This window comes from Hoplias malabaricus, chromosome 2 (genome assembly GCF_029633855.1).
Source record: "Hoplias malabaricus isolate fHopMal1 chromosome 2, fHopMal1.hap1, whole genome shotgun sequence".
Classification (NCBI taxonomy): domain Eukaryota; kingdom Metazoa; phylum Chordata; class Actinopteri; order Characiformes; family Erythrinidae; genus Hoplias; species Hoplias malabaricus.
The window spans coordinates 66007533-66019374 of NC_089801.1; the positions used below are offsets into that span (position 1 = coordinate 66007533).

An 11842-nucleotide genomic window follows, 5' to 3' on the forward strand; every position below is an offset into this window, starting at 1 on the left:
CATAATAAAAGAACATTAGATAGGAGACCAGAAAAGTGTAGCTTGTCTGGAACGCAAACTTTTATTTTGAAAATGCGCCACCGAGATTAACGCGATTTGGCAGCGAGTCAGACTCCGTGGGTTTTCTTTCAGCCTTCTGTTCAAATATAAAACTGGGGGTGGACGACTACTGACGTTCAGACTGACCAATTAAATGTTTACAGAGAAGCTTATCGACCAATAACTGTAGCTCTATAGTCAGACCGTCCAATCCGAAGAGTTTAGACTACTTCACCACGCCTCCTTCTCACTCAAGCGAACCAATCGGAGTAGGGGAGGGCGGGACTAGTTTGTGAACGAAACGCTTCTCGAAGTTCTGTAAGCTCTAGAAAAACAAAATCCCGGACGGAGAAAGCGCTCTAAACATGCAGCAAATTAACGTTAGTCTCTGGCCTTGTCACAGGCTGCACTGAATAGTATGAATATTTAAATATATATATAACTAACAGATATATACCACCCTTATCAGTGTTTCTGTAGTGTAGTATGTAAAGTTCAATAGTGTGTTGGGACACAGTCTCACTCTCTAACGTTAATGTTAATCAAATGCTGTTCCACATTACTTGAATCAGTTTATAGCTATCTAATATTTTGGGTATGGGGTGGGCTTTGACTCAGCAAATACGTCCCTGGCCAATATCAAACTCACTCCTACGCCCGACACCTGCCTTTACTCATTTTTTTGCACAGATTAAAAAGTGAGAAACTGAAGCACAGCTTAAATATTAGGTCGATTTTCTGTACACTTTGAATGTTTGAACATTGATGTTAATGTTGTATCTGGTGTTTTAATGTTAAGCTACTGATTTAGAGACAGAAGTTGACGTTACTTCAGTAAATTAGAAAATTGTAAACTTGCATGTGTATTTTATTACCATTTTTTGGGGGTGATAAGGGACAGGTGGGCGGTGGAAATTTCCCTTGGTCTGAGGTGGGGAATGATAGAAACAGTTTGAGATAATGAATAGGTCTCAGCGCTGTGGTTTATAAGCTGTTTGAAATGGGACATTTCTTGCTTCTCTTCTAGTCCAATCTTCCCGGCTGTGAGAGTGGAGACTCAGTTCAGTGACTTCCTGGATGGGTTAGGTCCCGCTCAGCTGGTGGGCCGACAGACACTAGCCACGCCTTCTATTGGTCAGTTACACCCCGCCATGCATTAAAAAAACAAAAACAAAATATGAAATTCATATCCTAAAAATGGTTACAAACTTTTACTTCAAAGTCAAAATGGAGACTTTTGTGCTGATATTTTTACTGTATTTCCTCATGTCAGATAACAACCATTTACATTTCAGGATTATCAATATTAGCAGGGGAAAGACATAATATGAGCTCATGATAAATCACATTCAATGATATATCCACACCGTCCCATTAAAACCTGTTATGTCTATTTTGGTATTTATTTTTTATATATTTATCATGAATAAAGCAATAGAAATCGAAAAAGAATTTTTATATTTACTTCAGTTCAAAAAGAAGAATATTATATCCATTCTCTGTTAAATTTAATAGTTGTTGAGATGAGGTTTTGTTGGATTCATTAAGTGAAGTACAGGACAAATTATTATTTACAAAAAAAGAGTAAAGAGCACATGCCGGTTTCATGAGGAAGTTTATGTGAAAGTCCCCAATCCTCACCTCCATGTTCTGTGTCTGCTTCTCCTTTCTCCACCCACTGCAGGGGATATCCAGATTGGCATGGTCAACAAGAAGGGTCAGCTGGAGGTGGAAGTGATCAGGGCGCGGGGCCTCATCCAAAAACCAGGATCCAAATCACTCCCCGGTCAGTCTAGCTACCTCTCCTCTCTGCTGCTTTAGTCACTGTACCCTACAGTCTCCTACAGTTCAGCAAAAGTTGATTCACATCAAAAGAAAAGCTCAAAAAATCTGATAGACACAGTTTTCCAAATGTTCTACCTTTGGTTTTAAACAGCTCGTTTTCTGTTGTTTTTTTCAGCTCCTTATGTTAAGGTGTACCTGCTGGAAAACGGGGCGTACGTAGCCAAAAAGAAAACAAAGATTGCCCGGAAAACGCTGGATCCGCTGTATCAACAGACGCTGCAGTTTGAGGAGAGCCCACAGGGCAAAGTCTTACAGGTGAGGTTTCCACCTTTCTGTTTCATCACACCTATCAGGAGTGTAAACTCAACAACTAGAGGCAATACCAACACACAGGGTAACAGAGTTTTTCTGGGGAACGTCTGTAATATTATACGTCTCCACAGTGATAAAACTCTCACATCTGAATGGATATAACATTATCACAGGACGTGTGACTGTGTAGTGGGTTGTATTTATTCTGAACCCAGATGGTTTAATCAGATATGGCCATATGATCACTATATCTAGAGAATTAAAAGCTAATGGTGTTGTGCATTTGTAAATATAAAGTAACACATTGTAGCAGTAGCGGATGTTATAGCCGCCTCTATAATCAGCCTGTGGGATCTCACTTTTCTGACTGATTTTTTTTTCCTTTCACCTCCGGCTAATTCTGTGCCAGTGTAGAGAGAGGGTGGACAAGTTCTAAGATAAGATAACGCTTCATTGATCCTGAAGGAATTTGTAGACCCAGACCAAGTATAAACATCTCGGATTCTTCCAGCACATCCATCCTTTTGCAATTTAAAATGTATATGTGCTGTAGCATCTGCTCTATAGATGTAAGGAGAATTTAAAATGCAATGCTCATAGCTGCACATTGATCAAAATGGACTGGAAGCAACACCAAATACTAACACGCATTATATTACATACATATTTAGGTATATTCTACCTCTTTTCCACAAAGCAACACAGTTCTGGAGCCTTAATGAAATGTCTGTCTGTCTTTGGTCAAAATACCACAAGGATCAAACCCCACAGCAGTGTTCTCCCCAGAGAATTTCTTTCAACGAGAATGAGCCTCGTTCATGTGTCAACTGAATCCTGAATGGTTTGTTGACTTTGTGTCTGTTAGGTGATTGTCTGGGGAGACTATGGACGAATGGACCACAAATCTTTCATGGGAGTAGCACAAATCCTACTGGAGGAGCTGGACCTGGCCAGCAACGTGATTGGCTGGTACAAACTGTTTCCTCCCTCCTCCTTAGTAGACCCCACTCTGGCCTCTCTGACTCGACGCGCTTCCCAGTCATCTCTGGACAGTTCATCAGGACCCCCGGGGGTCCGTTCGTAGTGGATGAACGTACCAAGCACACTGCATACGACCAGTGAGAGAAAGAGTGAGAGTGCAACAGGACAACAATCAGACCGAATGCAGACAGAAAATGCGATGAAACACACACACACACACAAACACACACACACACACAAAGCTTTGATGAAGTCTGACAATCACTCCTGCCGCTTCCGGTGGGTTTGTGTTCTTTCTTTCCTCTCGTGTGCGTGTACAAAAACGAGACCTGTGCGTTCTGCCGATTCCGTTTGTCTGCGACTATGTAGTCTACACCTTTTTTTTTTTTTTTTTTTTTGTATTTTGCTCAGTTTGTCACACAAGAACTAGGGCTGAACTACAATACAGCAGTACTGGGAACAGTGGTGGGAAGCACTAATTTAAGAACACGATGAAAGCAGGGTGATTTTTAATCAAAAAATCAATGTTAAAGAAATGTACGTAGCTAGTTTTTAAAAGAGCATCAGAATGTATTGACCCAAAAAAAAACAAAAAAAACAACTACAATGACAACCTCCGACCAAGGGATTGTGGGGTTTCCATGGAGACCCACTGTACAACCTGTTTGGAAAGGAGAGCGGTTTAAAAGTCAAAGGGAAGCAGGGCCTTTCTTGGTGCCTAAAACCTTGAGGACCCCAGTTGTGGTCCATTTCCATCAAAAGTCTCCATTTTTTCCTGAAATGTTTACCACAAACGTTGGAGGCCACCATCTCCTACAAAACGTTTCCTCTTTTAGTCTTATTCTTTTCGCTGATTATTTTCTTACCTCCGGCACACCAGTTTTTACGAGGTTTGTGCCGTCTACTGTACTGTATGCATGGTGAAAATGATGCAGAGAAAAAAAAAAAAAAAAAGACAGTGGAAGAAAAGCAAGACACGCTTTTGATCATGCCACTTTATCTTTGGGTTTCCATTTTTACACTTTTATTTTTCATTATTCAAAAAGGTTTTCTATAAGAAGTGCTTAAACTAGTTCAACAGTCAAGTCAAGTGCAGTCAAAAGTTTGGGCACTTTGCCAATTTACATGTTTCAACGTATAAGTACATAGTCTCTACAGAGAACACAGATCTGCGAATTTGAATTCTGTTATTTTGCTGAATTGACTTTATTTGGGGAAATTTCTAGATATTTTAATTGGAAATACATACATATAAATGTTTTGCCTTGCTTAAATATTTTGACTAGCACCCCCTCCAGGGTGTGTTCCTGCCTTGCACTCAGTGATTCCGGGTAGGCTTCAGATCCACCGCAACCCTGAACTGGATAAGCCATTACAGACAATGAATGAATGAATAAATATTTTTGCTTTATTATTTCCAGTATGTTATAAAAATTGGGAATGAATATTAGAAAAAAAACAAACCAGAATTTAGAACTTGGAAAATCAACAAAACTTATCATTTGATCAGGTAGTGTCCAAGCATTTCTGTCAGTTTTAGCACTTTCTGATTATCTGTGCTTGTTTGCTAAAGCCTCAAATTAAGCATTATGGTCTAAAATAATTCACTGGCCAAGGTCGTCCAGCTTTTCCAGTTTGAAATACATGGCTCAGAGATACTAGTGTTGTCTATCAGTGAAAGAAATGTGGAGGGGACCAACATAGTGTCATTAGCGTTATGCTAAATGGCTACTGATAGCCTTCATTTGTGCTAACAACATGAGTCTTTCAGACCAGTGTTTCCCAGGTCTAGTTCACAGTTTTGAGCTTTTTACTCAGTTCAGTGGATTTTTTTTTCATTCAGTCCCCACCTAAGTCATCTTCACAAAGAATTATTCGCTAATTGAAAGTTAGTTAATAATATGAAGGTGCAGGGAAACACTGGAAAACACTGGTTTAGTTAATGGTACACCAGTCCATCTAAAAGGGGTATTTATATAACAAAAGCCTTTTTGGCTGTAAATTCTTATATTTTCTTTACAAAATTTCAACAAAAACCAAGTAATTCTTCTATTTCCAAGCTCAAGAACTTGCTGTTCGTAAAGCAAATGTAGCATGTCATTGCCTTTGTGAGAAAACGTGATATCTTCAAAATAAAAGTCTATTTAGCATCGCATTCCTCCATATTTACATAAAAAGATTTAAAACACTTCTCAGCCTAAACCTATTATGAAAATATTAATTTCACTTCAACTGGCCACAGGCTACTATTACAACTGAGATTTGAGTTAGAGTGGGTTTTCTGTGAAAACATTTAAACTGGCAGTCTAAAGGTGTGGTAACACCACCCCCTTGTGGATAATATTCAGCCTGCTAAACATGACAGAGTAAGTTTCAAACCAGGTGTATTGGCTGCTATGTGTTTAAAATTTGGAAAATAAGTTTTCTCTCAACAGCAATGAGGTGGCAAACTGTACATGTGCCACTCTGAGATTGACACTTTGTAGAAAGTTGTTTTTCAGCTCATATCTGTCCATTTGAAATTAAGTTATGCCTTTTTTTTTTACATGCCACAAACATGCTTTTACTACAAACATCTTTCAGTCTTTTTTGCTGATACAAAGCCACCAATTGTGTGTCAGGCCACTGGCCCCTCCCTGAGAGGGGCGGAGCATGACTCAGAACTGTTCCGAGCTGCATGCACATTGGTCTTTGGTTTGTTTTTTCTTTTGTAAAATAGACAAAAACAGAAGGGAAAAAAAATAAATAAATATTAAGGATAGATACATGTGTTAGTTCCACATACAGTAGGCCAGCTTGTTGTTGCATGTACCTGTACAGCTTGCTTGTACTTGATTATAAAGAGATAAAACTAAGAAACTAAAGCCATTCACTCTCACTGGTAGACTTTTCAGATCAGTTTAAGAAAAAAGAAGAAAAAAAAAAGGATCCAGTACTTGTCCCCCATTCTGGTGATGAATGTTTACTCTTGGGTTTGTATTTGATTTCTTTATTGTTATTATTTGAATGGATTCTCATCTTCATTTGACTTTTTAAAACCCTTTTTGAGGGAAATGTGTGTGTACTGTAACATTTGAACATATACCAAACCTTATTCTTTTACAATGTAAATCATACTTTTATCTCCAAAAAGATTAGCTATTAAAGATGTACACAGCCCAATAATCTACAGAATTAGAACCAAACCATATAAAATATTATACATAGCTATGGAACTGCATCTGTATGTGAAATACAGTGATGTGCACATATAATGTAAATATGAAATAACCATGTGGTTAAGCCATATTTGCAACACGGGGCCAAGGATTTCTTTTATTTTGGGAGAGGAACATCCCAAAGAAGGACCGCTGAGCGGAAAACCTTTCTTACTTCTCCGGGGCCAAGTCCAGACTTCTGCCGAAAAACGTCCACTGAGCAGAACACACTCATCCTCTCTGCTTTCCAACCCAAAGCACAGTCCTTCACTTCAGCTCCAGAAAACACCACATATCTTCATCAAAAAAAAAAAAATCAATAAATAACCAGGACCCATTTTTCTTTTCCCATCCGGACGGTTTTCATCCTCTTCCTCAGTATTATTGCTTAGAGAATTAATATGATAAATACAAAAAAGCTGATTGTTTACAACTTGCAGTATGTGTTCCACTGAAATGAGTCCAGAAAAAAAAACCTAGGATTATGAAATATTCACTTGCAACATTTTTTGTTTGTATAAAGATGTGGCTCAAATGATGTGTATGTTTTATATAAAAAAAAGAGTTCATTTTTATTATTTCCAAATAAAAAAAAGTGTGTGGAAGAAAAATACTCCTTACTGTTTGCTATCCCAGCACTTTTCTTGAGTTCCAATATTTTAATCCTAAAATCTATTTATAGGTTTGTGTGTGTTTATGCAGCAGAAACAGAATTCATAGTTGTTTTACCAGGCTTGTATTCAGCATTGTAATGTCACCCAAAAACACTACAGTGGCCATTTCCAAACTCTACTTACTGAGGCACAAATGTTAAGATCATGACATCTGTAACTAATCTGTTCAAAGCTTTTCATGACCCCACACCCATGACCCTCTGACCACAGCTGATTCTGAGACCTGAAGGAAATCCCAGTCCATTTGTGGTCACTCAGGGTCATCTTTGTAGTTCATCTGCAAAATATTAATAACAAAGACAAACATAGCATTTCTCTCCAACCCAACCCCCTCTATCCTTTGCTTGGATTCTCTCTGACCCCGTTCTGCCAGCAGAGGGCAGCCATCAGTCAGACTGTACACTGCAGACTCAGCAGAGAGGAACAGTCAGTGCGCTCGCTGTCTGGTAATCCAAGTGAGGACCGGTCAGAACGGATGGTTTTGTTTATGGCTTTCTCAGGTGAGCTCATTTAAAACCATGAGAGAGACCAGACCCTGTAGAGCTCACACCGGTCTGTTCCAAGTACACACGTCTGAACCAAGCACACTCAAAGTCTTTGACCCCGTAGGCCTGCATCATGTTGATGTCAGTATAGTGTAGATCTTTTGGAAGATCACAAAGTCTTTGAGGGTCCTCCTCATGAGAGGGAGAGGTGAATCAGCAGAGACTCAAGAAACTAGAGAAGAAAATTAGTAGTGAATCATTAGTGATTCAGAGGAGACTCATGAGAGAATCAGTAGAGATTTAGAGGAGACTTGGAAGAGAATCAGAGATTCAGGGGAGACTCAAGAGGATCAATAGACATTCAGAGGAGACTCATGAGAGAATCAGTAGAGATTCAGAGGAGATTCTGGAGAGAATCAGTAAACATTCAGAGGAGACTCAGGAGAGAATCAGTAGAGATTCAGAGGAGATTCTGGAGAGAATCAGTAGAGATTCAGAGGAGATTCTGGAGAGAATCAGTAAACATTCAGAGGAGACTCAGGAGAGAATCAGTAGAGATTCAGAGGAGCTTTTGGAGAGAATCAGTAAACATTCAGAGGAGACTCAGGAGAGAATCAGTAGAGATTCAGAGGAGATTCTGGAGAGAATCAGTAAACATTCAGAGGAGACTCAGGAGAGAATCAGTAGAGATTCAGAGGAGCTTTTGGAGAGAATCAGTAAACATTCAGAGGAGACTCAGGAGAGAATCAGTATAGATATGAAGGAGACTCGGGAGAGAATCAGTGAATCCATAGAGATTCAGAGGAGGCTTGGGAGAGACTCAGCAGAAATTCAGTGGAGACTCAAGAGAGAACCAGTAGAGAATCATAGGAGATTTGGGAGAGGATCAATAGTAAATTAGTAGAGATTCAGAGGAGACTCCTGAGAGAATCAGTAGAGATTCAGAGGAGACTCAAAAAAATCAGCAGAGATTCAGGGGAGATTCAGAGGAGACTCATGAGAGAATCAGTAGAGATTCAGAGGAGACTCAAGAGGATCAATAGACATTCAGAGGAGACTCGTGAGAGAATCAGTAGAGATTCAGAGGAGACTCAGGAGAGAATCAGTAGAGATACGAAGGAGACTCAGGAGAGAATCAGTGAATCCATAGAGATTCAGAGGAGACTTGGGAGAGAATCAGTAGAGATTCAGAGGAGACTCAGAAGAGAATTAGTAGAGATTCAGAGGAGACTCATGAGAGAATCAGTAGAGATTCAGAAGAGACTCATGAGAGAATCAGTGGAGATTCAGAGGAGACTTGGGAGAGAATCAGTAGAGATTCAGAGGAGACTCAGAAGAGAATTAGTAGAGATTCAGAGGAGACTTGGGAGAGAATCAGTAGAGATTCAGAGGAGACTGAAGAGAATCAGTAGAGATTCAGAGGAGACTTGGGAGAGAATCAGTAGAGATTCAGAGGAGACTCAGAAGAGAATTAGTAGAGTTTCAGAGGAGACTCGGGAGAGAACCAGTAGTGAATCAGTAGAGATTCAGAGGAGATTTGGGAGAGAATTAATAGTAAATTAGTAGAGATTCAGAGGAGACTCTGTTCTTCTCCATACTTCTCTCTCTTCTTCTGTCCATCTCTTCTCTCTTCTCCACTCTTCAATTCCTCTCTTCTCTCTTCCAACTCTTCCCCACATTTCTTCTCTCCTCTCTACACATCTCTCTTCTTCTTCACACTACTCCTCCACTCTTCTAAACCTCTGCTGAGTATATTTAGCAGTTTTACCCAAACCACAGGCTCTCAGTCTGGTACCTTCAGCCCTCCCTTCTGATCAGTTGACAAAATACTGTTCTTCTGCTCTTCCTACGTTGTTCCTGAATTTAAGGGTGAGCTCTAGTGAATGTGTCCCCTGTTTGCTGTTGAAGGAAAGCATTACACATTTCTGTGAGACTTTGATTGCATGACCATGAGGACAGGTGCTGTCGTTGGTGAAAGGTCCTGGATCTCAAACACCACTTATTTAAAAGATATTGGATTGTGCTCCATCATTCTAGAGGACAATTACACTGCTCCCCAGTCCAGTGCAAGGGGCATTTATATACCCTTACAGGCTCATGTGTAGCTACTCCCATTTAGTTTCAGTTTGTCAGCTGTTAATAGATACAGTGGGTGCACCTTAAAGCTGATTCACTGGTTTCACTGGAGGAGGATGTAGACTGCTAGCCCACCACTGTGATAACACACACACACACACACGCACGCAAATACACTTTCTCTCAAACCTCCGGGGGTCTTCTGTCTCTGTAATAAAGCAGATATTTCCTACTAATGTCTCCTACTGTTAACTCTCAGTACGACTGTGGCGTGGTGGTCTCGCTGCTTACATTGGTTGGGGTCTTTTGAGTCATTCTCTGGGCAGTTGGCACAATTCACACAATTCCCACACCAGCGTCCACTCTGCACTCGGCCGGGTGTCATCATGCTGAGCCTGAACAAGGCAGATGCTGCAGGCCTGGTCTGGCTCCGCTATGTTTAGCGCCTGATGAAGCAGCACCAATGTAATTCAGACAGCAATTTTGTTCCTAATGCAGCTAATTAGTGGTCTCTATTAGCACACGTCTTCACACCCTCCACACAGAGTGACCGGACCACTCTGACCCCCACCACACCAAGGCCACATCTGGGGGGCTGCAAAACGGAAATTGCTTATTACTGAAACGGAAATGAGCAAAGAGTTTTTTACACAAATAAAGGAAATGCACATCGTAGAAGTTGTCTGTTTCTTAAAGCCACACAGCTTCAGGGTCCTTGGGTCCTCTGCGCCAGGAGTCCTGGGCCCTGCCTTTAATCACTGTGAGGAGTCTAAACTCACACGTTGGGTGTGTGTGTGTGTAACTTGGTGAGTGTGTGAGTGACGGGGCAAGTGTGTGAAATTGTCCACAGGTGTGACTGACTGGGTGAGTGTGTGAAATTGTCCACAGGTGTGAGTGTGTGAGTGACTGGGTGAGTGTGCGAGTGACTGGGTGAATGTGTGAAATTGTCCACAGGTGTGAGTGTGTGAGTGACTGGGTGAGTTTGTGAGTGACTGGGTGAGTGTGTGAAATTGTCCACAGGTGTGAGTGAGTGGGTGAATGTATGAGTGACTGGGTGATTGTGTGAGTGACTGGGTGAGTGTAAAATTGTCCACAGGTGTGAGTGTGTGAGTGACTGGGTGAGTTTGTGAGTGACTGGGTGAGTGTGTGAGTGAGTGGGTGAGTGTGTGATTGTGTGAGTGACTGTGTGAGCGTGTCAGTGACTGAGTGAGTGTAAAACTGTCCACAGGTGTGAGTGTGTGAGTGACTGGGTGATTGTGTGAGTGACTAGGTGAGTTTGTGAAATTGTCCACAGGTGTGGGTGAATGTGTGAGTGAGTGGTGGAATGTGTGAAATTGTCCACAGATGTGTGTAAGTGACTGGGTGAGTGTGTGAGTGACTGGGTGAGCGTGTAAGTGACTGGGTGAGTGTGTGAGTGACTGGGTGAGTGTGTGAAATTGTCCACAGGTGTGAGTGACTGGGTGAGTGTGTAAGTGACTGGATGAGTGTGTAAGTGACTGGGTGAGTGTGTGAGTGACTTGGTGAGTGTGTGAAATAATCCACAGGTGTGAGTCACAGGGTGAGTGTGTAAAATTATTCACAGGTGTGAATGTGTAATGCCCTGGAATGGACCCATCTGGTGCGTTTCTACCCATGATTCCAGTTACTCTCTGGACCCACCACGAAACTCAACAAGGTGACGGTATTAAGGAAGATGAATGAATGAAACACGTCTCTGTGTTTCACACTCACTAAAGTGTAAGCGTTGTTTCTGAACTGTAGAGGAAGTGAACACTTGCCACAGAAGCAGATAACACAAAAGTGAAACGCCTCATTTCCTGTGTTCAGAACTAGTCACAGGGCAGATATATATCTGAGCTAAACTGAAAGTGAACGACCCTGGTTAGGGTTAGACCTGAGACTAATTTTAGCTTAACATTGTATTTTAACATGTTTTGCAAACTCACAGCCCTCTTTGTTAATCGGGTCACCAGTGGCTAACCTGCTAACATTACAGCTTTAACTAGAGTCACCCCCAAACACTGGACTAAAACTAGAGTTACTATTCACATCCAGCAGCACCCTGGTCCTCAAGCGAGGCATTCGTCACCCTTGATCGACTTTTACCAGAAGTAGACAAGTATAAAGAGCTCTTATATAAAACCTAAATACACATCACTGGCTGTGCTTACACACAAACTAACACTTTAGTTCTAGTTATAACTGGAATAAAACGTTCCTACACAATGGCTATGTCCCAATTACAGAAGTATGTATTAGCTATGGTGTAGGTGTAGTTAGTACACAAGCAGCC

The 11842-nt window shown here is 41.1% G+C and overlaps 2 protein-coding genes across 4 annotated transcripts in view; both read left to right on the forward strand.

Annotated features, from left to right (window-relative positions):
• The window catches only part of rims1b (regulating synaptic membrane exocytosis 1b), an 80825-nt gene extending 73925 nt beyond the window's left edge, over positions 1-6900 (forward strand). For all 3 annotated transcript variants that reach the window (XM_066660951.1, XM_066660948.1, XM_066660949.1), the window contains 4 exons: positions 1067-1173; positions 1724-1825; positions 2000-2139; positions 3002-6900. In XM_066660951.1, coding sequence (XP_066517048.1) covers positions 1067-1173; positions 1724-1825; positions 2000-2139; positions 3002-3220 — 568 coding nt within the window. In that variant the 3' untranslated portion in view covers positions 3221-6900. The remainder of the gene's footprint in view (positions 1-1066; positions 1174-1723; positions 1826-1999; positions 2140-3001) is intronic.
• A 1569-nt stretch (positions 6901-8469) lies between these two features.
• Positions 8470-9036, forward strand: LOC136677906 (apolipoprotein E-like). Its single transcript, XM_066655611.1, has one exon. The coding sequence runs from the start codon at positions 8470-8472 to the stop codon at positions 9034-9036; it is 567 nt and encodes a 188-aa protein (XP_066511708.1).
• Positions 9037-11842: the final 2806 nt, after the last annotated feature.

What these genes read in the sequence shown, in the direction of transcription:
- LOC136677906 (XM_066655611.1), top strand. Translation starts at nt 8,470, where the DNA reads ATGAGAGAATCAGTAGAGATTCAGAGGAGACTCAAGAGGATCAATAGA.